Raw genomic sequence first — 27,763 nt, forward strand, 5'->3', positions numbered from 1 at the left:
ACTTGAGCCTTCAGACCTCTGCTAACCTGCTGTGCTGACTCAGTGCCTAAGAAGGAGCTGACTGTGTAGGGCAGGGACTGTTCCCTGACTGGAGGAAGGCAGAACAGTAAAGGCTCATAAGGGCATGGAAGGATGCAGCCAGGGTTTGTTGCACTATCACTCAAGTCACAAAAAAGAGAGTATATTTAGTTGAAAGCATAACAGCTAGTGACCTAAAATAGTGATTAGATGCAAATGCCTTTCTTCTGAGATGCCTGTGCATGTTGTATTCAACTCATTTTGGGTAGAACCTCATAGAAAATAAACTTACAAATTCTCTTCCTTTTTGGAGATAATTCATTTTTATCTTCACATCTTCACATCACATCTTCATTTTTATTACAAAGACCTAGAAGTGCAGGAAGGCGCTACAGTAGTACCTGAGAGATGTGCACACAGCAGATGTTGTACCCATTCTGTAGTTTGCTACACTTAATGCTGCTGTGTTCACAAGTCAGAAGTTGCATCTGTGTTGATAATGGGTTTCAATGGAAATAGCATTCCGGATGCATAGATTATGGTGCCAATATTATTATATTTTGTTGCTGTTTTGTACTTAAATGCTCAGCTTGAAATTAGAATTGAGCATACGAGTTTTGTTTATGTTTTGCTTTTGAATTTTATGTACCTTGGTCTCTGCTTGTTTATACCTTTATTTAAAATGTATCAAGTTCATTAAATTGCTGTACATGCTAGTTAAAAATACAGAGATTGTATTTCTTTTTATCCACTTCCCAGTGCAGATGCTTGACAATGAGCACGCTTGCAGAACCTCCTTTTCAAAACTGTTTGTAATCATGCAGTAGAGAACATTTTACAGCAAAGAGGACCTCCAGCCAGAATAATTTCCAAATGATCTTAAAGTGTAATTTTTCTTCTTCTTATTTTGTAGCTAGCTATGGATCAAATCCAATTTGCAAAGGCTGTTTGTCTTGTTCAAAGGATAATGGATGCATCAGATGCCAGCATAAGTTATTCTTCTTCTTACGAAGAGAAGGAATGAGACAGTATGGTGAATGCCTGCATTCCTGCCCATCAGGATATTATGGACTCCGAACACCAGATATGAACAGATGTTCAAGTAAGTTCCGTGGGTTTTTTGTCTGTTCTGTTGATGTTTTTGAAAGCTCAATGCAGTTTTTATTGGGAAGCCATAATTCACACTCTGTTTTTAAGGTGATATGTTGTGGAACACAATATTTTTATAGAAGTCATGATCTTCATAAAAACTTATTTGCTAATGTCCAAAGTCACACCAAGATTTGTTACGTTTAGCAAATTAGATAGTTGTGTTAGCCTAGCTGTTATTGCTTCTTTAATTTTAATTAAAACAAAGGTTAGGAAAGAGTTATGATTTAAGCAGCAATTTTTAGTTTAAAAGAATTAATTCCCTTTACATGAAAATAAGAAAAGATTAAGCATATATTTAATAATGCTTTGTGTAGATACAAGCCCAGTATATGCACTGGGATATGGGTGGGCTTCTTATCAAGCTTTTTGCTCCGACACAATTTTCAGGTGACCAGACACCTCACAACATACATGTTTTAATATGTAAGTGTTGCTGTTTTAATAAAACAGATGTACTATTAAGAACAAACAAACAACCTTTCACTGTTAGTGCTGCATTTTATTTGGAAATTTACAACCTGCTAATGTGCAACAAGGTTCCTTGTTTGTGTGTTTGTGCCTCACAGTACGGCTGTTAAAGCCTATGAGTGCTCTGGTGTATCTGCACGTTGTTTCACTGCTATCTGGCACTTGTGCCTATTTGTATCGATTTTTCCATATGCTCATATGTGGACAATTACCCATATGGATTATTAATCATTGCTACCACCCCTAATTCATAGCTTTTTCATGTGTCATAGTCTGACCAGAATTAGGTCACCAAACTGAAGAACCTGAAGTGAGAAACAGCTTTCCTTTGCTTCCTGAACTAATCAGACGTTCATTAAATGTAGGGCACTCTCCCGTGGGTCCTGCAGCATGTCACAGGGATGCACTGTGTTGTGAGGAAGTGGGTGCTGTCCTTCAGATCGCACATAATCTTGACAGGCCTATGAGGTCATTCTGTGGCACTTTTGGCTGGAATAAGAGCATTAACTGCAGTGCTCTGGCCAAATTCCAGCCCTCGTAATGACATCTCGCCTGTTTCTCCCCGATCCCTGTGCGGATGCAGTGGATATGGTATTCTTTGCTTTGTGATAGGTAGTGCTGTTGAGTGCTGCCTAATCTGTACCAGGTGGCCGGGTTTTGATGAAGAGTTCAATGAGAGCAGAATAGCATTTATACATCCCTTCTGTAAAACAATTTAGGAGCTTGGCCTTAATTTTCATTGCACGGTTGTGAATTCAGCAACTTGTCCGCTTTCAGCCTTTTGGGAGCGGGCTGTAAAAGCTGGGCAACATAAAATGTTTTTGAATATTGTTACAGTTTTGGGAAATAGGTGAATGTATTTGTATTAGCCTGTATTGTGTTTTTGAGATAGGAAATGTTGTCTGTGCTGATAGTTGTTCTTTGCTTTCTTTCAAGCAAACAAACCGTCCCAAAAAACCCCAAAGCTTGCAAAAGGTGAACTGTGAATTCAATACCACTTATTCTACATTTTTACCACTTACAGAAAGTGGCCTTTTTTCCTGAATTACAGGATTGGTTTTGAAAAGCACAAATGTGAGGCTGTGTCCAATCTATATTGGCATGTGTTGAGTGCTGGATATTTAACTCACCCTCATGCCTTTGACAGTCTCTCCCTCTGAGAATAATTATACAGTTGCATTTACCAGACCAGTGCTGGTTCCCCTCCAGTGATTTTTGAGCTGTGTATTTTTATTTTGGTGTGATCGCCAACTGGTGTATTTATAAATCATATCTGCATTTTTGCTCTTGGTTTGGTGATCTTGCATGGTACACACGTTGCGTTGTGGACACGGACATTTTATGGATTCAAGCTGAGATAAAATAAACATTCCTGAAAAATAGAATAGGTTTCTTCCTATTTGATGTCAGATACTTTTAGTTACAGCTTGTTACAGACTATTGCTCAGATAGTATTATCTCAGCTAAAAATAATAAAAATTCTGGCTCCACTAAAATCTGTCTGTGAGTTATAGGGCTTGAATTACTTGGGTTGAAATGATTTCTGCCCTATTAATGCCATTACAGGCACAAACGCTGTTTAACGTTTTATTACTGGAACACTTGCCCATTTTTGTTCAAGAAGCTATAGAACATATTTTTATGGAAAATGTTGACATGATTTTAAAAGCCAAACATAGTTAGTGCCAAACGTAACACAATAAATACTACAGCCAAGTGCAACAGCTCCAAAATTATGGAAATTTTGAATTTCAAGGCTGATTTTCTTTTCTACATGTAAGCAGTATGTGTCTCTTGAATTTGCTGAATGGTTCTAGACTGTTTTTCTAGTAACAGTGAATCATGTACTTTCTAAATTGGTTTTCCCTAGAAATCAGTGTAGTGCTTCCTGCTTATTTTCATCTGGAACACTGAAGTCGAAACACTTGAACATGAAATTGAAAAGTGTTGGGTCTTTCCTCCACAAGAGTGCCCAAGAAGAGTGCTACACTTCATTAATTTTCCAAGAAATTTTCATAATTAATTACTTTGAAGCGAGGAGGAAAAATAAATCTTTGGAGAAAAACAAAACAATAAATTTGAATAAAAGAATAGAATGAACTCTGTCACCACAGTGGTTGTTTCAACTTTGGTTTAATTAATCTCTCAAGCCTGTCTTGAACCTTCCAACCTGGTCAGTGTCTGTGGTAAGTTTTTTTGGCGGAGGACCTGGTAACAGTTTAGAAATCACAGTTCCCTTCAGCTTGAGTTGGCAACTCCATTTGTTTATGTTCACCTTCTTTCCTCGTGGGAGGACCAGGTATTTCTAAAATTGTCATTAGCTGTTCCATGTGCCTTCAGTGAAAACAAGATAAAGAGGAGCTTTTAATAACTAGCTTATTAACCCATTATTTATGATACACATGAAGTTAATTCACTGTGTAAAGAGAGGTAATGATTTTTTTTTTAAGCTTTCTTACAAAATAGCAAGATATCACTGATATCTAATGGTTTAATTATTGCTTAGGTAATATAGCAGAGCATACGAAGCTCAGAGGCTGTTTATTTAATTACTTATTTATTTACAATTATGGTACAGGCATCAGAGGCATCAGACTTTTTTTTTTCTATTTATTTGCACTACTTTTTTGTTGTTCAAGTGCTCCTTGGTAAGTATTTGGTCGTGTTCCTAATTTTTTTTTTTTTTTTTTTTTAATTTTTGACTTTATTTTGTGTTTTCCACCATTCTGGCAAGAAAAAATCTTAATAGTGCTTTGAATTAAAGATTTCTTAATGCTGTAGTCAATTTAGATTTAATATAGCAGTTGTGTATTTGTAAAATACTAATTGAAACCACTGTGGTTTGGCAATTGTTTAAACGATCTCAACTAATAATAAATCGAGATTAGAACATAATAGAACTATATTAAGTGTTTAGTAAGTGAATTTATTAAAATAATAATAATAATCCTCATTATGGTATTTTATAAGCAGCATTTTATATTGCAAGCACTGATCTCTGTGAAATGATAGACCTGGGGTAAACTTCAGTAATGATTACTGGCAAGTGGCTGCATTTGTTGTTCTCCAGACTCATGTTCATCCACTGCCAAAAGCTGCAGCTTGAAAAGAATTTCTAGTTTTAATACTAAATCCTTCAGCTACTGAAGTCTCTTCTGTTTAGGAGTTTGTTAGCACCCTTGTAGTCTGAAGCTCTTTTGCTTGTGATTTTACTCCTTTATTTCCTTAAAGCCAATTGATGCTTTGATCTCTGTTTTTTCATAGAATCACAGAATTGTTTGAGTTGGAAGGGACCCTTAAAGGTCAACTAGTCCATCTCCCCTGCAATGAACAGAGATTTCTACAGCTAGATGGTTTGCTCAGGTCTTGACTGTGTCCAGGGGCAGGCATACATCACGTCTCTGGGCAACCTGTTCCAGTGCTTCACTGCTCTGATTGCAAAAAACTTATCCCTATATTCAGCCTAAATCTCCCCTAATCCATCAGTCACTCAGCTAATTCTCCATCCTTTACAAGAACTGCTCACATCAGAGCTTACTTTAGCTCTGGCCGTATCTTCTGCTCTCAACAGCCCCGTGTGTCCCCCACGTGCCTTTATCTTCTGTCTTCAAGGTGAATTATGAAATCCACGGCGGGGGGTTGGAGCTAGATGATCTTTCTAAGCCATTTAAGGATTCTATGAAATGTGTAGTCCAGCTGTATTTTTGAAATGTCTCCTAGCTCAGGAAATTCTGCATGGGAATCAGTGTAGGAGGTGGTATGGAGTACCAAGGAGTGCTAGCAGGCAGTCAGGATGGCAGCCTCGGGAAAAGACTGGAGCACCAGGGCTGCAGAAGAAAGGTGAGAGTAGAAGTAGAAGCATTTTATGCTTCAATTTGATTTTCAAAGGTATTATGTTTCCTTACAATTCATCTTATTCTGGCATCTTAACTGCTAGTTGCAGATGTACTGTGGAAGGACAGTATTTGTTTTAATAACATCATACTTTCTTTAACTGCAGTAAAGACTTGAGTATTCACAGGAGTGCTTTTTTTTTTATTAATCAGACCAAACATGTACCTGGTCAAAGTTTAATTTATATTTTGAATTCCCAGGCTTTTGATTTTTTTTCCTTAAAATATGAATCTGTCAATTGTTTAATGCTTATTATAACAGAAGAATTAGTAGAATTGTCTTACCATGACTGTCAGGAAGTCAACACAGGCCAGGGAAACCTTTTTATGACTGTAGTTCATTGGGCTTGGCTTGTAATCCAGGCCTCTTTCCTCCAGAGTTCTTTAATTTACCATTTATGTAGTGCCCTATAAATACTGAAAACTTTATCTACCTTAATTAGATATATTTTTGTAATGATATACAATATCAGTATTCACATCAATATAAATGACATAAAGCCTAAATCAAATATTTCATTGCTGATTAGCTAAATACCCTTTTTCTAGAACAGATTGGTTTCTCTAATATTGACTGATATAAGCTTCATGACTATTACATAAAATAATAATATAATAGAAATGGTTTGGAAGAAAATTATTTCTAAAGTACCATGGGGTGCTTTGCTTACTGAAAATTAAGTAGAAGAATAGTTTAATTTCTAAATTTTGCCCACAACTAATTTTTTTGCTACTCTGTTTCAGTAAGCAAAGTCTAAGTTGTTTTAAATTTCTGTTTTAAGAGTCTTTTCTGACAGTGACCCTTTTGAGGGAGATATTCTCTTCCTCCAGAGGACGAAAAGGTATTGATGCTCTGGTTCTGTGGGTCTCCTGACCATTGGTTGAGGTGGGAGCACGGTACTAGTTCATGCAGGGAGTGATGGTGATGCTTCTTTCTTGAGGATGTTGTGTAGCTGTTCTCAAGCATGGAAGCACTGTGACGTATCATAATCTATCTTTGTGCTGCACTGAAATGTCACTTAAGTTCTTACTCTTCTCTCAGGCTAAATAAACAGATTGCACAGTACCAATAGACTTTCTATTAGAGTCAGTATATATTTTGTATCACAAATCAAGCTTTCAGAGCTCTATCGATGGGATACATCTTTGTTTACCGTTGTTTCATCCAACCGCTGAAGACACTTCAGCAGTGCGCTTCAACTTAATTTCAGCCCATCTCAGCTTCACCAAAGTAGTGACTTCTTTTCCACCCTTTCCCCTGAGAGGTGAAGTCATGGAGCTGTGTATTTACAACCTCTCCTGTGACACTTTGTGATCGAAAATAGACTTGTAGAAAGTCAGCTTTTCTGACTGCTTCATTTCTCACTTGTCATTCTGCAAATGCGTGTTTGTCATGACAGATTGTATCTCTTCAGGGGGTTTTAATATTGTTTTTGTCCATTAGGGTGATTATAGTGGGCTGTGGTCTATCTGATGGCATAAAAAAAAGTTACTAGTTTAAAATTGCTCTTGCTGCAGCAATTAGGACCTTTACCATGGATTTCAGTGAAGTCAGAATCTTGTAGCATTTACATACAGCTCTTGTGGGAATATGGTGTAACACTTTAAAAAGTGCCATCTGTTTAGAAGTGGAGTGTGCTGATCAGATATAGCATAGATTTCTTTGGGCCCCTCTAAGTGCATTTTGAAGTATGGACGTATGAAGATTGTAGCAGAGGAAGATGTCTGGTTTTCATGTGGTTTTATGGGTGTCTTATACCTTTTGAATTGGTAGGACAGAAACAATAATGTAACTTCCCTTTGAGTACCAAGATAGGAACATTAGAAAGAAAAAACTATGCTAGATGAGATACAGTGAGAGTGCAACAGTGAGTCTGGGAGATCCTGGCTATGTAGTAGCTGGTAGTTAGTTCCAGTGGGATATAGGGAGACGTGATGTTAAGCAGAAATAGAAGGTATTTGGGTCTGGTAGGAAGCAGACCCACTGAGAATTGAGTGCAAGGGAAAGAAGAGGTAAGGATTCTAACGTGCAGACTTCTTGTTGCTAGCTGGATGGGAACAGCAGCAATGGAGAACTTTTCTTCACTCAGATTCTGAAGACTAAGTGTCCTAGATTCTTGTTGCCCTGCAAGAGTGGTTGGCCTGCCAAAGGTATGTGATTGCTCCTTAGGGTTCTTCTGCATTACTGAATTAATCAGTTAATTCTCTCCTTGACATCTGCCTTCTATTTCTCCAAAGCATCCATTTCTAGGCTCCTTCTTGCTACTTTTGCTCCAGAATTTCTCAGCAGTTACCCCTGTCTATCTGGAAGCCTATAGTGACCGTAATTTTCCGTTTATTTTTTGAGCAAAAATCAATGCATTTCGGAAGCATACTGGGGGTTGTGAATATCTGTTTCCTTCCTTTACAGAATTGCTTCTATGTAAAATCTTAATTATGCAATTAGGTCTACAGGTGGTAAAATGAATCCACACAACTGGTTTTGTCAAGAGTCTTGTCATGATTTAAAAACAAAAAAAGTCTCACGTTCCAGTCAATTAAAATTAGCTAGTAAATTTAAAAGGCTTTAGAAAATTGAGGAGAATTCTACTTTTCATCACCACACTTAGAAATAAGATGCTAAGATGAAAAAGTTCAAATGATTGAAAGCTATGGCAATCAGAAGGAAGCAGTTCAGCTCAGTAACTGTGAACAATATTTTCAGATTTTTATTCTGTTGTTTTGTGTAAAAGAGAAAACCACTTTTTAAATGCTACTTTTCTTAATTACAAGGCCTGCTTTGAAAGTAGTGCCTCCTATTTATTTCCATGAGAGCTACAAGAGGTACAAAGAGCACAATTTAATAGAGCAAATTCTCAGCTACAAAACACTATTTTTAACATAGTCACCACCACTAGCTTTGTTTTTTTTTGCCAGCAGTGAACAAGAGCCTGCATGCCGCACTCATAAAAATCTGCCTGTGTGGAGATGGTCCACTTTTTTTCACAGCTACTACAGCAGCATCATTGCTAGGAAGTTGAACAGATGGGAGTAAGAAGGCACCAACTCTGGACTATACAGTGGGTGAGATAAGATAATCCAGCCAAGATTTGCAATATGCTCTATGGGCTTCAAGCTGGCACAAGGCCATGTGTTATCATCTTTGCAAGAGAAAGGTTGTGTTCTCCTCTGGCCTGATGCTGGAAGTTTGAGCCTTTAGCTTAATCAGTGTCGTGATGTGGTGGTCAGAGTTGGTGGTTTGTCCAAGTTCCAGGGAAATCCAGAAGGATCATCCATTTCCTATCCCAAAAAGCACCACACATCACTTCATCTGCTTTTTCTTCGATGGTTAACTCGTACGCTGTCACACTGTGGACTGCTGATTTGACTCTGGTGACATCATGTCTCACCACTGGTAATGATTGGATCCAGAAAACGGTTACTTTCAACTTTGTTTTGGTTCAGTAGATCCTGACAAACATTGTGTGCATTTGCACACATGCACAGACACCTGGCAAAAAATTTGCAACATTCCAACACTGCCACCATCATTTCCAGTGCACTGAAGCCAATATTCAGCTCCCTGGTCATTATCCATTGATTTGTGTGGACGAGCTGGTCAAGAATCTCTTCATTTTGTGGTGTGACAGCTATCTGTGGCCATTTGGAATGTGGCTTTTCTTTCATGTCACTGTTACTGCTGAAACACACCACCTGCCACCTCACTGTGCTCACATCCATTGTTTGATCTCCATACACTTGCTTCAGCAATCACTGATGCCTGTCAGTGAGTGCAGTTTCAGTTCCACAACTTGGCTTCATAGGCACTTCCATATCAAACATCATTCTGTCAGACTTCCCCTCTGCAGCCATCTGTCTCATGGCAACAACATGTACTGCGATGTTGTTGGTAAGGTTCAGCCTCTACTGCTGTACCACCACTTCTCTGATAGTTTGTGATTGAAAATAGGCTTGTAGAAAGTTAACATTTCTAACTTTCGGAATACTTTCTTTACCTCTTTAGTTGATTCCAATTGTCCTGCAAGGCTTAAAGCTGCTTGAGCATCTTTAATGGTTTGAAACGTCACAAATAGCACCTAATGATCTCACATTCCAGGAATGGTTATCACTCTGGTGAATTAATGCTTCAATTTCAAAAATGTTCAGATTTTTTTTTAGTATTTTTCCCCAAACTGCATCTTATATGGATTAAGTAATAGGCGTTTCATATTTGAAACCTTAACCATAGCCCAAGAGCCCCTACTATGTCTTCAAAATATAATTGTCATGGCAAAGGCTCTATTGTAACACAACCTTGCAGACAGTTCACCTAGGGAAGTGATTTTGAAGTATTTGTTGCATGAAAATTGATATTCTGTTCTTTGGAGCCTGGTGCAAACTTTGGGAGAAGGAAGTGGTAAATCTTGGGAATTTCCTAAAGGAAGACTGCGGGTAAGAAGGCAGATTTTGCTGCTGTTATGCACAGGAGTTCTAGGAATCCCTTTCAGAAATGCTGTATACTGGATTTGCTAGGAAATGGATTGTGTGATTGTCTCTACACAATGAAATGTGTATCTTTGGCAGTGGAGGGCTTCAAATTTTGATTTCTGACTCCTTTCTACACCAAAGATGTGCCAACATTTTCTTATTATTATTATTATTTTTAATCCCCTCTATGCTGTCTGCCTGATTTCTTGTCCAGTGTCACAAGAAAGCTGATCTGGAAAGTTTCTATACAGAGCAATTCTCACCACTCAGTTTAAGTGTTGTGGTATGCCCTATTACAGCCTGAAGCTTATGAATAAATATTAAAATCCGTTTCATAAAGATTGGCTAAATTTGCAGTGCAGGGGGTGGAATACCAATGGCTATTTCAGAAGTACCTATGGTTATTTATTCATTTATTTATTTATTGCCTTAGAGAAGAAAGAATGAAAAATAAATGAATGACATGAATGACCAAAACATTTAGTACATCATTACATGAAACGAGTAACAAATGCTTATTGCTGTAACTTCAGCTGAAGACAGGATACAATTAATGTAATTTACATGAATTAAGCACATTTGCTTAAGGAGTGGATAAAAATTGATAAGCTCTAATGTGTTCATTATTGTTTCAAATATAATAACTTTTACTTTTGAAAGTTTTTCCAGGCATTTTTTCTGTGCATGTACGAGGGACTTCCATAGCCTTCCATGGAAGTGTTTCTGTTTTACAGGGGTGCATATTGTTGTTGCTATCTAGTTCATTACCAGTTTGCCACTTGTAGTATGAAATAACAAATTCCTGAATGGTCTGCTTCCGAGTCCGTAATCTACTGAGGAGGATAGTTGTCCAGAATTATTGTGAAATTACTGTGAATTATTGTGAAATTGTATATTTTAAAAGTCAATAGTTTTTGTTTGTTTGTTTGTTTTCCCCTCATTATTTTTATTGCTTTGTCTTTCAATCATTTAATAAAGGTTAACTTTTATGCATGGACTTCAACGATAATAGAGAAGTTACATCCAGAACAGTTCTATTTAATTATTTGTTTTTGCCTGGTAGGAAATGCAGATGTGTAGATACGGAAATCAAACAAAGCTAAATAAATGTTTTCATGTATTTTTTATAGGAGAAATAGGGAAAAATTTGTATCCTGCTTGCGACGACAAATAATAAATCAATTGCAGTACATGTAGTGCAAAATAACCTGTTTGCTTTATGTTTCTTAATATTAATAAAACAGAAAATAATGTACATTTTTCCTCCAAAAAGATCTAATCAGCTCAGAAGTCATTTAGTTTTTATCAACGTTGTTTATTATACAATAGAATTAAAAGGATGTATGGAACAAGCAATACAGTTAACTGGTTTCTCCTAAATAGTGGATAGATTTTGGGATGGCAGTATTTCTCAACACAGTTCTTAAGATTTTGCTATTCTATTCCTTTATAAATCCTTTCAATTTGAAGGTTCCCCTAACTTAGCAGCATTTTTGTTCCTTATGATCCTTTCAATTCAGGATGCAGAATAGAAAACTGTGACTCCTGCTTCAGCAGAGACTTTTGCACCAAATGCAAAGCTGGCTTCTACTCCCACAGAGGCCGCTGTTTCAGAGGTTGCCCACCTGGATTTGCTGCCTTGGAAGAACTCATGGAATGTGTGGGTGAGTCTTCCAGCCCAGTAGTGCTGCTGAAGCCACTTTTTTTTTTTTTTTTTTGCCAGGTGGCCAGGTTTGATTGCTGATGACACTGCTTTTAAGCTAATACTTAGTAATTCCTCTACAGTGAGTGCCTGAAAGGAGGTTGTAGTGGAGTGGGAGTTGGCCTCTCCTCCCAGGTAGCAGTGAAAGGACAAGAGGTAATGGCTTTCAGTAGCACCATGGCAGGTTTGGGTTGGGTTTAGGAAAAATTTATTCTCGGAAGGAGTGGTGAAGTATTGGGGAAGGCTGCCCAGGGAGGTGGGGGAGTCACTGACCCTGGAGATGCTTAAGAAAAGGGTAGATGTGGCACAGAGTGACGTGGTCTAGTGGTATGGTGGTGATGGGTCAGTGGTTGGACTAAATGATCTTAGTGGGCTTTCCAACCTTAATGATGCTATGATTCCTATCAAGAAATATTCACTAAAAGATTGTGTCTGGATATCTCTCTCCACAGTAATATATTATTATTATATATTATATTATATATTATATATATATATTATATTATATTATATTATATTATATTATATTATATTATATTATATTATATTACATTATTTTATATATATATATTTCTTCCAAACTTTGAAAGAATACACTGTTGGGAATGCTGTTGAGCATCTGAAAGGTCTGTCCTGTACATCATCACGTATGTACATCTGTAACTCAGAATTTGTAAGATTTCAGGAAGGCCTCTTTTTGATGAGAACTTGAGTGCCCCTTGAGTTTTCACCTCCATAAGCTACCTGCTCCTTTTTTGTTTCACAGAGTCCAGAACCCAGGGACAGGCCAAGTTGGATCATATGCCCTGTTCATGAAGCTCAGCAGTAGCCATAAAACCATGACAGGCATCAGAGTCACTTTTAGTTTCTCTACAGCTCTCCCCTATTCTATTTTGCAAGTAACAGGGAAGCAAAGGAGTTGGATATAGCAGCCCATATGGATTGCTGATTGTATAACACGTATTGTACTGGGTATTCATTCTATAACCAACACTTTTCTGCTGGTGGAGGGGGAAATTAAACAACAACAACAACAAAAATGTTCAAGTCCTTTAAGCAATGTGTATAGGTGGTCACATCCACATGCAGGACAAATGAGAAAGATGAGAAAGAGGAGAGTGAGCAGTAGAAACTCAAGTTGGTCTTCTATATTTTGACTCTCTTGATTCAGAACAGGGTAGATAATTCTTTGCAGGCTCTATAAACTCTGTAGCACTGAGTTTTTTTGTTCAGACTTTAGTTTTTTCGAATGTAAAACTGAAAATGTGTTTTTTTAGTATAGATTTACTTTGCAACTCTGAGCTGTTTCTGGCAACTTTGTTAGCCTCATAGCTTGGTGTTTTACTTGAGATGTGGGAGCTATCAGAACAGACTCCTCATTTCAGGAAAAGTCCTTTTGTTTCATGATGAAGAGGACCTATAAATGTGAACTCCTGAGATGTACGCATCCAGGTTACAAATGAGTAGGATTTATCAAAGAGAGGAAAATTAAAATCAATTTCAGGATTTTAGGAGGGCTTTGCGACTGACATGATGTTCATACAGGCGGATTAATAGTGTAACTCTATTATGCTTGGGGTGGGTGTAGACTGAAAAGATTCTTTCAGATTCTGTGAGATATTTTGTTTCTATTTTTTGCCAGTAAATAGTAAATCTTTTAAATAGTACGTTCTAATTTAAGTGGTCCTTGCTAATTAAAACATCTTAAAAAGAGAAGGAGAGAACCAGAAGAATATCTAATAGGTTTTCTTTTGCTTTATCAGAAGGCTGTGAAGTTGGTCAGTGGAGTGAATGGGGAACTTGCAGCAGAAATAATAAAACATGTGGATTTAAGTGGGGCCTGGAAACGAGAACAAGGCAAATAGTGAAGAAGCCAGCGAAAGATACGATACCATGCCCAACCATCGCGGAGTCCAGACGATGTAAAATGGCCATGAGGCATTGTCCAGGAGGTAAGCCTAGAGCATGCCACAAAAATCTTTATAAGCATTCCTTAAGAGAAATCCTAGTTCTAACTTGAAAACAGAGCCATTTCATCTCAGCTAAAGCAGAAATCCCGTCTCTGCTCTGCCAGACGAGGCTGATAGGCGGTAGTGCTGCTGTGGACCTCATTTCTGCAGCGGGACTTGAGGGAGAGGCTCAGCATGGCAATGATTAGTCTCTCAGTGGACTGTGAAACTGTTTTCCTGGTGTGGTTTTTCAAAGAGGTAACTCATCAAAGGACTGGAACGTGTTATAGCTCGAGCTGCAGCATAAGAACTGTTGGGACTGTGGAATATCTAGTTGTGTTGCACACTGCAGGAAAGGTCATGAGTCTAAATGTTTCTGCAGGTGACACACAGTGCTGGTGTTATGGGCATTTAAATTAAGAAACTTACACGTGGCATTGTTAGCTGGAGCTATTAGCTAAAATGTCACTTGTTCTGAATATCTTGTTTTGGTCAGGGCCGAACCATGCATTTCATTTCCACAACAAAAGGAGTAACAGTCAATTACAAACTGGATCTGGTAAAAATATCACAAAACAGAGTGAACAAAAGATGACTGATGTGATAGGTAAGCAGCAGTGTCGCACACTGCACTCTGAGGCTGACCAATGTTTCATACAGATCTCTGTGATTAGCAGAAGTCTCTGGAAACACTCTGAGCTTATTGCAAGTAATTTTAAACATAACCCGAATAAGAGATTGTGTGGAGTTCTTAAGCTGCATCAGAATGATCTATGGTATAAGTGATATAAGGCCCATATCATCATCATTTGAATTATTTACATTTTTTAAGACTTTGTTCTTACATTCTGAGTTTATTGGTTAGTTTTCTAATACATGTAAAATAAGACAGTAGTCTACATATTAAAAAAGGGAAAAAAAAGTTGTTCTGTCCAGCAGAATAACTGGATTTGGTATCAGTTTTGTCAGTGCAGAAGAGAAGTGATATATCTTGAGATGAGATGAAAAACCTACAAGATGCACAACTTTGGAGAAAGGAAGAAAAAAACCGTAAAAATTGATGCTGATTGCTCTGTCAAATTTTATTATCTGGAAATTTATTTCACAGACTGAAGATTTACCTTATTTTTATTGGATTTCAAGATAGAGGTAGGTTTTCTTTAGTCAGGAAAACTACTGTCTGGTCAGCATCAAGATCTTTGTTCTTTTTCTCAATACATATCAGAAGAGTTGTTTCAGAAAGTACAAATTCAGAGTGAAAGGCTGGTTTCCCACAGGTCCTAAAGATGCTAGTCCTTTCCTGTCCTCCCACCATGTGGAATTCCCTGATTGTATTTTTAGAGATAAAAAATAAATATGTACAAAACTGCAGGTGTGCATTCTCCATGCTGAGTGCTGGTGATTGCTACTGTACCAAATGTCTTGTCTCCTGCTTTGTTGTATGTTTCAATTATGATTTTCTACACAGTTGGTCTACAATCTTGTTTATCGTATTTCATTTAGCTAGCAGGCCGCCCTTTTAGTCATTCTAGAATGCTTAGCTGCTTTCTCAATCATGGTGAAGTATCAGGAAGCAGTGATGCTGGTTTTGGGGAAACTCAAGTGGATTTTAGATAGCTTCTCTTAAAGAAGAGATTCTGGGACTTGAAAAAAATGCAGCGTTTTAGAAATTTTGTAATTCAAATTTTTAACTGAGGAAATCAGAAAAAATGCAGTTAGTGGCACTCAATGAGCGAAGAGCCGTAATCCCTGGAAATATCTGTTGAGAAGCTACGTTAAATCCTTTCATCCGAACCTTCTCAGTGTATAGAATCACACAGATTGTAATGGATTAAATTGAGCACAGGAAGTAAGGATGTTTTCGGTTGAACAGGGTCAAATGAAGTGCTTTTGGCATGTTTTCTATTTACGTACATTTTACTGTTACTATTTATGATACATAATACAGAAAAACTTCTGAAACAGATTTTTCGTTTGCAAAAGAATGGAGTTAAATTCAGTTTTCCTACTAAATACTTCAGTTTCATATTTATCAGGGATTAAGATGTTACCCATCTGGCCATATGGCTGTAGTACAAATCTTGTTGATGAAGAATTCTTTATCGCTTTCCTATTCTGTGCAGAGTTATAGAGATGCAAGCTGGAATGCAAGTGAAAGATGATTTCACTTCTTTCCTACTGAAGCCAGCAACATGTAAGAAGATACTCTCCTTGATTTCAAAGTAGATTCATTACTTTGCAGTATTTTCTTATTGTCAGTACTAACTGATTTAACTGTTATTACCAGATGGGATTGTCACATTTGTATATCTGTTCACATTATGTATGCTACCCTGTGGCTTGGGTGTGACGTGACTCATACAGCAAGAGGTTACACTTAGAAAAAGATGGCTTGGATCATTCGCCTTCTAACATGTTGGTCTCTCTCTGATCAGTCCTTAGCTCAAAAAGAAAGAAAAATAGATTATATTTTTAAAGAACAATTCAGTTACAGGGAATGGGGAAATTACCAAGCAGAAGTATGGGCAGATACACATTGCTGTCTTAAAGGTTTTTCACGCTTACTACAAGTATTCACTTTTTACCTCTCCTTTTTGCATGTTTCCCAAGTTCACATAAATAAATTACTTATTTTGCCTTCTTTTGTTTGTACCCCTCAGGTACTTGCAATACTCATGTTTTGTGTTAAGTATTACAAAGCTAAACAGCTTTCTACTTTTAGTCTTCCATGACACCGCAGATCCTCACGCTGTCTTGATACACAAATACTACTCTACACAAAGCTGTTATTTCCAATAAGAATCACTGTGCAAATCAAGAATGCTTATTTTGGACATGAGGATGAGATGTGTCTGCTTTAATTTCCTAATGCTGAAAGGGAGAACATCATGAGGTGGGAGGGAGTTCTTTCCTCAACAAAGATATATAACCTAATGTACTTTATGCTGTTTGATTCAGTTTTGAAAGCTTGTATCTTCCTATTGCTGCTAAAGAATACAAGACTTCTGGTGGAGCAACAGTAAAAACGCCCAATCAGGATGTTTCCTTTTTTAAAACAACATATTTCCTCTGAGAGTGAATGTGTTAAAGATGATGGTTTAAATTGACAACATGCACTACAAAGGATCAAAAATGTCCTTGTCATCCTCTCCTCCCCTGCCAAGCTTGATGCTAGCTACATACATTCAATTTCTTTTGAAATCAGTCAGAGGAAATTTGGATTTCTCTTTGACTGTAAAGAAAGTTTTATTTAGAAGAGGCTAATAAGATTTTTTTTTACTTGCACACCCAACTTAGTCATAGAATCATTGAATAATACTGGTTGGAAAGAACCTAGAGAGGTCACATATTCCAACCTACTGCTCAAGGAGACGATCACTTCCGTGCTGTCCTGTTAGTACAGTCAGTATATTGTTTGCTTTCTTTGCTGCCAGGGCATGTAGCTGGCTCACATTTAACTCAGTTTTAAGCAGGACACCTCAGGGCCTTCCCTTCAGCCAGTCAGTGCCTATCCTGTAGTTTTTTTCAAGAACTGCTTCTTTCCCATGTGCAGTACCCTGCACTTGTCTCTGTTGAATTTCATGAGGTTCCCTTCAGCTACAAAGAATCTCTCTTTTCTAAAAGGCAATTACAAAAGAGGTCAAAATAAATGCAGCACCAGAGTGAGTGATCTCTGTGACCAGAGAGATTATTATGTTTGAGCTTTTTGACTGCATCTACCTTAAAGTGTGCGATCTTGAAAAGTTTGTAAGCCAGGATGCACTTTTCTATATTGCATGTGTCTCAGTTCACAGTACCTACAAATACCATCTGCCTTTTGAGAGCCAATACTAGGGCTGTTTCTAGACTGGACTCAATACACATCACTACCACAGTTTGTTTCTTTTTTTGGTGATGTTATATTGGTGCAAGAGCAGTTTGCCTGAGTGGCAAAGACAGTTCTTTCTGTTCCTGGACCTGTCCTCTTCTTGAGGACGGTCAAATACTGAGGTAGATATGTCCAGTAGACTGTGCAGTCACTATCTTTTTGAAGTTTCCAAGGCCTGACTGGACAATGCCCTGAACAGTGTGGTCTGAATGGCCTTGACCCTACTGAGAGCAGGAAGTTGGACAGGAGACCAACCAATCTGTGGCTGTGAAACTGAAAGAACATTGTTCTTCCTGACTAGATTTCAGAATTTCTGATCTCTGCCACTGCCAGTTAGAGAGAGGCTAGAATGAATGCCCAAAGGGAAAAAGAACAAACCAAGTCTTTCCCATGTTTCCTATACTACTGAGATCTCCTCTTTTGTATCATTTAATTTTAACTAACATCTAAATTGTGTCTAATATTTTAAGTGTAATTCTGATTCACGCATTTGAATCTAGCTTTCATCCAAATTAAAGCTTAGTTGAAAGTTCTGATTATTACTTTACCTAATTATTATTTGATCTGTTAACTTGTCTGTGGCTAAATGCCTCACAATCTAAAAGAGATGCACCATGATGTATACTTAATTTAATGTACTATGGCAGTATAAGAAAGCACTTTAAAACTAGCAGTTTTACTGTAGAGATGCAGATATAGTACTCCATGTTAGTTTAAGAGCTTTGATATATTTTTTAAGGGCTGTGTTAATTTTCAAGAAACTTGAAAGCTTTATAATGCATGTAAGAATCTGTATTGGAGTGTTTCTACACCTGACGCCTCATAGATTTGCAGATAAAAGTTGGATGGTGTACCTCTCTGCCAACAGTGCATTACAAATTGAAGTACAGCAAGAAACAAACAAAAAACCCCAACTCCTGTGCAGATATGTTTTATTTGTCTTTTTCCCTCCTGCTGTTGGGATAGGAAAATTAGTGATTGGTTATTGGAGGAGTGCACTCCTCCATACTTTCATTTCAAAGCAGTAAAGAAAACTGAGGTATAATAATGCTGAAAGGTGAGTAGATACCTTTTGATACATGTTGATGAATAACAAATCTATTAACTCCTGAAAAAAGCAGTATGATGTATTGATGTTTTTGCTGTAAGATAGGTATAGAAAGGTTAATATAAATAGTATTTATTATACAGCGTAATGTGTTGTTTAGTCATATAAATGAGGAAATGATTGAATTAATTTATGAAATCTTATTTTAAAGTTTACTTTGCACACAAAATATTTAAGATTAATTTGTCTAGCAATCCTTAAAAAAATTATATATCTGTATATCAAAGAAGAATGTCACCTTGTATTTTGATGAGTGAAGTTCTGCATTTTATAAGAGTGAGCTCAACTGTTATGGTAGTGTGTCCTTCAGGTTCAAGCTAAGATATCGTAACATGGTTATATGGCTGTTAATGTAGTTATTTAGTAATTACATGGAGAAGGTAAATGTTACATTCATCTTCAGAGGGGAAGGCCTGGGGAACTAAGAGGTGGTCAGCTTTACCTCACTTCCTGGGAAGATCATATAATAAGTCTTCGAGACAACTGCTTCCAGGCAAATGAAGGACAAGAAAGTGTTTTCAAATGTGGTGTCTTCAAGCGAGCATGGGTTTGAACCTGATTGACCTCTGAGATGAAACAGCTGCCTCTATGGATGAGGGTACAACAAGGGCAAGGCTTCTGATAGACTCCTATAATGTTCTTCTTGTCAAATCAAGAGATAGAAAATGTTGCACCTTTATCACAACTTGTCTAACAAATGATCAGTGAAGTGGTTTGGGAAGTGGAGCATATTTTCTGCTAGTAGAGGCTGGCATCACAGAACCATAGAAAGTCCTGAGTTGGAAGGGGTTCCTGAAGACATCTTTTTCAACTTGAATGATTCCAGGATTCTATGACATTGTGTCCATCTCCTAACTCCACATGGGGAGTGCTGTTATAGTGAAACCTAGGTTGGATTTGTTTGTTTATTTAGTGAATGGCTCATTTTGTTATAAAAGTTTTAAGAGGCTTAGTTCTTTGACTTAATCAGAGATAAGAAATGATTGTACCTTAATAAGGCTAGAAGTAAAATTTGTCTGAACAGACTGACCTTTGAATGGAATCCTTCAAGAATTCTGATTTCTTTTTCAGTTTTCCAGTGCCCAATGAATGTCTTGTAAAGGACTGCATATACTTGGGTGCAGGATTTTAGTTTTATTCACCTTAACTGGACATTTCAGTCTGGCCATTGTTTTGTCATATTGCAGCAGGATAATTTTTCAACTTACTTTCAGAAGACTGTCAGTGAATTATTGGAGAGCCAGCTAAAACACATTTCTCCCTTTTCAGTATAAATTATCCTTCAGTCCTCCTTTTTAGTTAAAGTAAAGCAATAGGGAACTTTTTCCTTTGAAGGCTTTCATACTGTTTTTCCAATCATTAAAAAGTTTTACATTCAATTTACTTACTGCCATTTTTGTATCTTAGGTCAGATAAATACTTTCAACATGTGCGTTTCCTTAAGCATAATTTATTTCAGAAGTAGCGTGAGTATCATCTGATGCAGCAGCTCTGATGGGAGTTATCTGTTTTTAATGAATAACTAAATAAATGGCAGTGCAAATCCTTGTAAATAACCAGAGTATGAGTTAGAGCCGTCCCATGGCAATTACACAGTTCAGGATTGTTTAAAACGTGAAAAGAGAGCCAGATGCTAATCCACATGGAAATACAAATACTGGAAACAGTTGTAGCTGATCCAAGTGCATAAATTGCATTTGTCCATAAAAGGTACCTGACAAATTTTATTGTCCATGCCTTTATGAAGTAACTCCTGTTGGTTTTGTCTCTTGCTCATTCTGAAACTACAATTCACCTGTACGTGGAAAACCCATATGCTTTCTCATTTCTCAGCCAGACAGTTCCTTTTTATGCAGTACAGTGTTTGCTGTTTGCAGTCACAGCAGAGAAACCTGCAAACATACACCTACCTGAGATTACTTTTTCCTCCCTAAGGATCAATGAGTGAGGCAGAATTCTGTGCACATTCTCTCCCAGACCATGGGGCTGGGTGTAGCAGGTCTGGAGATGCATCTGCTCCAGGTGCGGTATGTCTGCAAAGCATTCTGATCATTTTTAAGGATTCTAGGATTCACTAAGCCTTTCCTCACTCGTTGTACCACTGTACATTGGTACAGGACCATATTCTGACAGCATATTTGGGTGATTCTGATACTCCTCGTCAGTGCAGTTCATCATTCCAGCAGTGTTAACAATGGCAGTGTTCAGGTATTGGAAGTGTTGTTCCATAAACAACAGCAACAGTGACTGGAGTAGTGAGACTTCATCATAGTAGACATGGTATTTACATATGCAATATTTAGATACTTTCTGCATCCTCTCAATAAAGAATGCTGTAAGAAAATGCGTGTGACTCTCAGTGTTGGGCCCTGCCCTGCAAGATTGGATTGGTATCTCTAACCAGCTGTGACAGAAATAGGATTCTTTGGATGCAGATGTGATTGCCAACAGTTACATTGTCATTTTAAATAGTTAAAACTCTTCAGCTGAGCCACAGTTGTGTGCATACTCCCTACACACTTCCAATGCAAAGTAAATTATCCAAGTATACATTACCTTCTGACTGGCTAGCAGGGTACTCGCAGCTAATTACAGCTGCTTGGCTGTTAAGCAAAGAGCTTCTTATGCTTCTGTTACTTGATTGATCGTGATAGCCTATCTTTACCCTTTGTGATAGCTTTCTTCTTCTGGAGAATCATTTTGAGTGCTGTACCCTGCTTGCTTGATAGCTAGTGGCAACCTAAGGTAACCCACAACACAGGCCTCATGGGTTCAGGTTGAATTCAACAGAAATTGTTAGTTCCTATTCCACAGCCAGGCAGTTGAAACTTAGAGAGTGAAGAATTCAGCAAAAAAGAATGAGAGAGGAAAGAATCTGAGAAAGGCTGACTTCGCATCAGGCACAGTGATATGCAGTTCAGAGACTCTTGAGCTGGTGTGCTGAGTAAGGGAGCTCCAGAAACTAAAAGAATTTAAAAATGTCAGTGTGATGCTATGCAAGAGCTGATTGCCTCTACTGAGAAACAGGATTTATTAGGTCTTGCATTGTGCTGTGCAGATTTTTCAGGACATGAGGTAGCATTTGTGATTAGGAACTGTTATTTTCTGTAGAGATGCATGGCTCACGAATGCTAATTTGGGGGTCTCATTTTCTTGTACGTTTTATTCCTGTCCAATAGTTATTACAGAGAGGCTTACAAAATTCTGGAAGGGGACACTGCTCAATTTATAAATGCAACAGCTTCTATTGCTCTGCTGTAGGTCAGATTTAATTAAATTAGCTTGCACCAGCTGGCTTCAGGAGTCAAAGGGGAAGGCCAACAGGGAATAGGTGGAGAAGCAGTTTCCCCAGCTGCTCTCATGTGATCACCACCAAGGTTAAACCCCTGGAGTCAACTGCACTGTTTTTTAAGGATGTGCTGTGGAAATCATTTGTTGATTGCTTCTAGATAGGGCTGCATTCTTTACCTCTTATGAGATGCGCAGAAGGAGCAAAATGGAGGCTGTGATTATGTATTTTAAGAGCTTTCTAGGATAATGTTTACCTCAGATTGGAAAGCTTGGACACCACTGGTTCCTATAATGCTTTTTGCTTAACGCTTCAGATATGAATATAGAACTTCTTAGAGGATTCAAGTTCTGGGTTCATTCTGAATCACTACAAAAGGGCCTGCAGATGATGTTTAGAAGAGGAGTAGCTGTAACTAGCAGTGAAAGGAAGCAATAGAAAGCAACAGTTTTAATAATGTATGGGGCTTCCCTATTCTTTATTGCTATTTCATTGTCTCTCATTAATAATTTGAGTAGGTTTAAATAATTTTTAAATGTAGCTGTAGATACAAATTAGTCTTAAATGAGTAGTAACAAGTGAAATAGCTTTGCGTACCACAGGCGTAGTTCAGAACTGTGCCTGAGTCAGTATAGCATTTTGCCCCAAATGATCAGGGATAGATGTGGTATTATGACAGAAACAATATGCAGTCAATATATTTGGTCCCCAGAAGGGCTCCTTTATGCCTTGGCAATTGGTCTTCTCTCTTCAATTTATTTCTTTGGGGTGTCTAAACTGGCATAACTGATTCTGAAGGTTCACAAAATATTAACTGCCTGCCACTATATTAGAATCTGCTGTATCCTTTACCATTTAATATGTAAATATTAATATCAAATATTAAATCAAATAATAATATCAAATCAAATATATCAATAATATATTAAATGAAATATAAGGAAACTGGATCTCAAATTAAGGCTGCGTTTGCACTGCCCAGCACCTCTAAGTATAGCACTTCAGTGTTATGCTCTACACATCTATTGCCTGCAATACATGTATGCAATGGTACAGTCTCCTAAGACTGTTTGTTTGAGGTATTATTTTCTTGTAGAAGCTGGTTAGCTTGGCTCCTCACATATTTGTATGTTTCAAGCCTTTTAAACAAGTTACCATGTATTGGTTTTTCTGTGAGCATGCCTTTACACTTAGCTCTTCAGAAACCAAGTTGGATACCTTCTGAGAACCTGGTACAAAGTCAGACTTCTGGAGAGTATCTAGCTGCAGAGAGCAGCAGCAGTAGGATACCTAGCAGAGCAGTTGCTTTCTGTCATATGAGATTTATTGAGAACTTTGTTTAAAAAGTTCAAACGGGACATGTCTTCCAAAAACCTATGTTTGAGTTGCACTATCACGTAACATAAAGATCACCCATATATCTAGTGATGTTAATATCCTATGATAGCACTGTGGCAGGTGTTATAATGAATTTCCAATGAAAATGACAGGCAGCTCTTAAATTATTCTGCTTACCTGTTGGATACAAATGTGGACATCCTGAATGGGTTGCCAATTGTACCTATGTGAGCAATTTCAGCATGGTAGAAATAGGACTGTGAAAACAGTCAAACTTATTTTTCTTCCTTTGTTACATTTAGAGTGAAAATCTCACCTCTTGACAAGATGTGTATGCCAGGCAGCTTTGGTCAGATCCAACACAGTTGTCTTGAAGGTATATTTTATTTAGCTTTAGTCCCGTGGCATCTCCAGTACAAAGAAATCTGCTCTATTTATCTGCTACTTGAGATGACAAATGTCTAAGTGGTTTATAAAACACAGCTAGTTTAACTACCTCAAAGATGATTAAATTCCAGCATTGTATTTTCACTCTGAATTTGTGGATTAGATTGTTACCTCCTGATTTACCATCTGTTCCTTATAACGTCTAAACTGGAAGAAATGACTTTTATGAGGCCTAGCAAAGAAACTCCCAATTTGGCAAAATACAAAGAATAAATTTTAAGCATTGCAAAAGATTGTGCAGGAGAGACACACTAGAAGTCAGTTCACAACTTTGCCATATAGCACTAGGATTTGTATGTGTAATAAAACTCTTTTGAGTGTATTTGTAACAGAAGGAAAGATTTTGTGTTTGGTAACTGATGGCTGAGGAAATTTATGAGCCATAACAACTCCAGAGTTGAAAAATATCTCCTGAGCAAATCCCGTGCCAGGCTTCAAACCATTTCTCTGGTTGGAAACTGGGATAGGTAGAAGGTTTCTAGTTTTAAAAAAAAGTGCAGTGGTAAGATACAGGGGGGTAACTCATGAAGCAAAAAGGAAGTTGGTTTCAAAGTCATTACAGACTGTGTCTTTTTTATAATATAAAATACTGACATTTTGATGAAATGTTCAGAACCAGTTTTTCATAATCACTGAAGGATCTCTACAGGATATGAGAATAGATGCTATCAGCTGTAATATGCAGCATTCACTCAGTACACAATTATTCTGCCACCAGACTTTCCTAATCAGCTCAGCAATCCAGTGCCAGCTTGAGCGTAGGCTGTAATACCTCATTTGAGAGCGAGGGAAGCTAGTGGATCGTGAGTCCTACACATATAAATGGAAAATTCCTCTGAAATAAGGTTCATTTTTCTTGCAGCTAAGGCAATGAAAAGGAGAACAAGGTTTTATACTTTTTGCAGAACTCAGTGGTAGGGATGCCCAAAGAAGGGCAGTGTGTTTCATAAGAAGTTTTATAACATGCTGAATATTTCTTTCAGCTGGAGTGATTTTATTAAGTAATTGTTAAAATTTCAAACTCTACAAAATATTGATTCATGCATTCTTTGCAGAATAATGTTTTTGGGGTGGAGAATGTTATGAAAGATTAGTATATTCATTCTCTTACTTTTCTTCCAACTATCAGAATTAGTTTTTGAGGGAATAAAACAAAACTCCAGACTTTTATTGAAGGGGGAGAAAACCCACCTCTTTTTTTTACAGTGTCTTGAGCTAATTGTATCTCAGACTGTGATTCCAGGTCACAAAGCAGTCGCAGCCTCTTTGTATGAGATACTCAAATGGAATAAGTCGGTGTTGCTCTATAGGTGAGCATCTATTAATCTCTAACAGCACAGATGAGTGAGAGCTTTTTCATGCCTATGGACAGAAGTCAAGAGGAGCTCCAGCAAATTTTCATTATTCTAAGATTGGTAGAAAGCAAGAAGCACATGTGGCTGCTTTGTAATAAGTAATTACTCCACAAAATAAATAGGAGCTCAGAATTTAGTAGCAAAATTAAAATACGAGCCAGAAAATAACTGCAGTTCTTCATACTTCATTGAGAAATCTGTACCTAAAAGAGAGATGTTTGTCATAGAAAAAAGATTAAAAAAAAAATCAAAAAGAAAAAGATACACCTCTCTCAAGTGGATGAGTATAGAATAAGTAGAGCTGCTGGAGTCAGTTGTAGCTGAGTGCACTGCTATGTGCTCTTCAAAGCTGGGAGAAATATGTTACAGAGGAACCTTTAGAAAGTTATTTTAGACATTGTTCGTTGTTCTCATTCAGGGCTATTAGAATAGTATGTGGATCCATTGGTAGGACTGTTACTACTTTTTATGTGAACAAAAATTTCATCTAATTATGCAATTAATTATGTGAACCAGAGGACTGTTCATTATGTGGTAAAAAAAGTCCTGAAAATTCACTGGCATTTGAACTGTTCTGTCTAGATTTATACCTCTTAGACTACTTTTTCAGATGGTTTTGTTCTACAGTATTACACAAAAGAATAAGGAAGGGTCCTTTGCTGAGAATAAAGCTACATGGAACATTTGTCCTTCTTCCAAAAAAGTAAATAGTTGACCTCAGAAAGATGCTTTTTCTGAAAGCAAAACTCTGGTACGGTCAGCATTGCAACACTTCAGCTGCCCAAAGGAAGGTATGCTGTATCAGCAGTGAATCTACTGTAATCTGTACTCTCAGTTTGCATGGACTCTTGCAGAAAGCCTGATTGCTTCCTTAAACAGAATGCTTGGAGCCATGGAAGTTGCCATGCATCACTCTTGCAGTAACTGCTATCCTTATTACTTTCAGGGATTTCAGGTGATTCAGGGAAGTAAACAAAATATTAATGAGGTCACTAATGAGAGTTCCCTTTCATGCATGAGTTTTGTCACTAGTTGACTGATTTCTTAGAGCTCAGCTGCTGAAACCACTGCATAATAACAGTTTTTCAGTCATTGTAACTGCAGGAGAAAGTCTGAAAACACAGACATTCTGAATGTTTCAGCACCAGAAATGAAATAAAAAGCACTGCAAAGTAATTATTGCTTTAAAATCTCATGATTTTTAATCTTTACTGATGGCATTGAGACTGACTCATTACATTTGACTCAATGGGGTTGTGAAGCTTGTACCTGACGAGCAACCCCAAATAGTGCTGATTAGGAGTTTTCATTGTCTGCTGTGTCTTATTTATTCCCATGAAAGCTCTGATATATTTCTGTATGAAAGCTCTTGGTATATGTTTTGTGAAGAACAGAATGATGCCATGTAGGACTGAGGATACGGTGTGTTTCTGAAGGGCTTCCTTTCGTTGTATTTAAGCAAAACCTGGTCAGCAGCAAAAAATCAAGTGTTATCCATGAAAGAACACTTGAATGCAATAATCTGGCGTGCTAATTTGAGAAGATTAGAAATTCATATTTTCATTTCGATTCTGAAAATGTCATACGCTGTGTCCAAGCTAAATAGCTGATAATTTACTTCCTCAGCTCCTGTCAGCCCTTTCGTTTGTATTGAATAGGTATAACTGTGTGTCCTCAAAGAGACGGTGCTAAAACTGGTGATGAAATAGTCAGGTTTTCCGAATGCTTTATGAAGCACAGCAATTTCCTGCTAGTGATAAAAAGTACCTCGGTCTTCAGTTATATTTACATTCTGCTAGCAAAAAGTTGCAGTCTTTTAAAAATGTCTTCAAAGTTGTCCTGTCACATCTGTGTTCGTATAAACATGGAATTGAGCTGAGAAAACTTTAATAATAAAAAAACCCCATATTTTTAAAAGGCAGTGAACAGTAATGGGGCACCTTGGTACCCATGCTGAGAGCCAGTATCTTCCAGTTGTTTGGTTGTCCAAAGTTAAATAACGGGAAGGCATGGAGGTTTCAAGTTTAAACTGTTGTTCAGAAAATGAGGTGATAACAGCTACTGCTGCTCACCACATGATTTGGTGCAATAATTTTGCTTTTCTAGCAATCTTTTCTAGCTCTTGATGTTTCTTTTAATACACAGTTCTTGTTCAGGCTTTTGAAAACTCATCAAATATACTAGTTCAATTATAATTTTGTTATTGAACATTTGCTGCTTGAAGAACATCTTTTCGGAGGAGTGTGTGTGTTTAAACAGATTCCTTGGCTTCTTTCAAAATGCTTTTTGAAATGTACTGACTTCTAGTTGCTATTCTGAATCCCTCAGGTGCGTGTGCTAGTCTTTTTCTGCCTAAAGTAATGATATTATAGAGGTTGCTGTGGGATTTCTGCAGTCTTCTCCATACTGAAATTCAAGATTGCAAACTCTTAGATTCCAAATAGTTCACATAGGAGGGGATTATTTGCTCAGAGGGCAATGAGGCACTGTCACAGGCTGACCAAAGAAACTGTGGGTGTCCCATCCATGGAGGTGTTCAAGGCCAGGCCGGCTGGGGCCCTGGGCAGACTGAATTGGGGGTGGCAGCCCTGCCTGCAGCAGGGGGTTGGCACTGGAGGAGCTTTAAGCTCCATTCAAACCCAAGCCATTTTACAATCACTTTTCTTTCTTTCTTTTTTTTTTTTTTTTTTTTTTTTTTTTTTTTTTTTT

General features: G+C 37.6%; 1 protein-coding gene across 1 annotated transcript in view; it reads left to right on the forward strand.

The window, feature by feature from the left end:
• The window catches only part of RSPO2 (R-spondin 2), a 94,536-nt gene that overhangs the window by 48,929 nt on the left and 17,844 nt on the right, over positions 1 to 27,763 (forward strand). The window contains exons 2-4 of the mRNA XM_042808834.1: positions 932 to 1,120; positions 11,519 to 11,662; positions 13,464 to 13,652. Of these exons, the coding sequence (XP_042664768.1) occupies positions 932 to 1,120; positions 11,519 to 11,662; positions 13,464 to 13,652 (522 nt within the window). The remainder of the gene's footprint in view (positions 1 to 931; positions 1,121 to 11,518; positions 11,663 to 13,463; positions 13,653 to 27,763) is intronic.

The sequence above is a fragment of the Centrocercus urophasianus genome, unplaced genomic scaffold, assembly GCF_019232065.1.
Source record: "Centrocercus urophasianus isolate 14NV4802_14NV808 unplaced genomic scaffold, USGS_Curo_1.0 seq_11, whole genome shotgun sequence".
Taxonomy (NCBI): domain Eukaryota; kingdom Metazoa; phylum Chordata; class Aves; order Galliformes; family Phasianidae; genus Centrocercus; species Centrocercus urophasianus.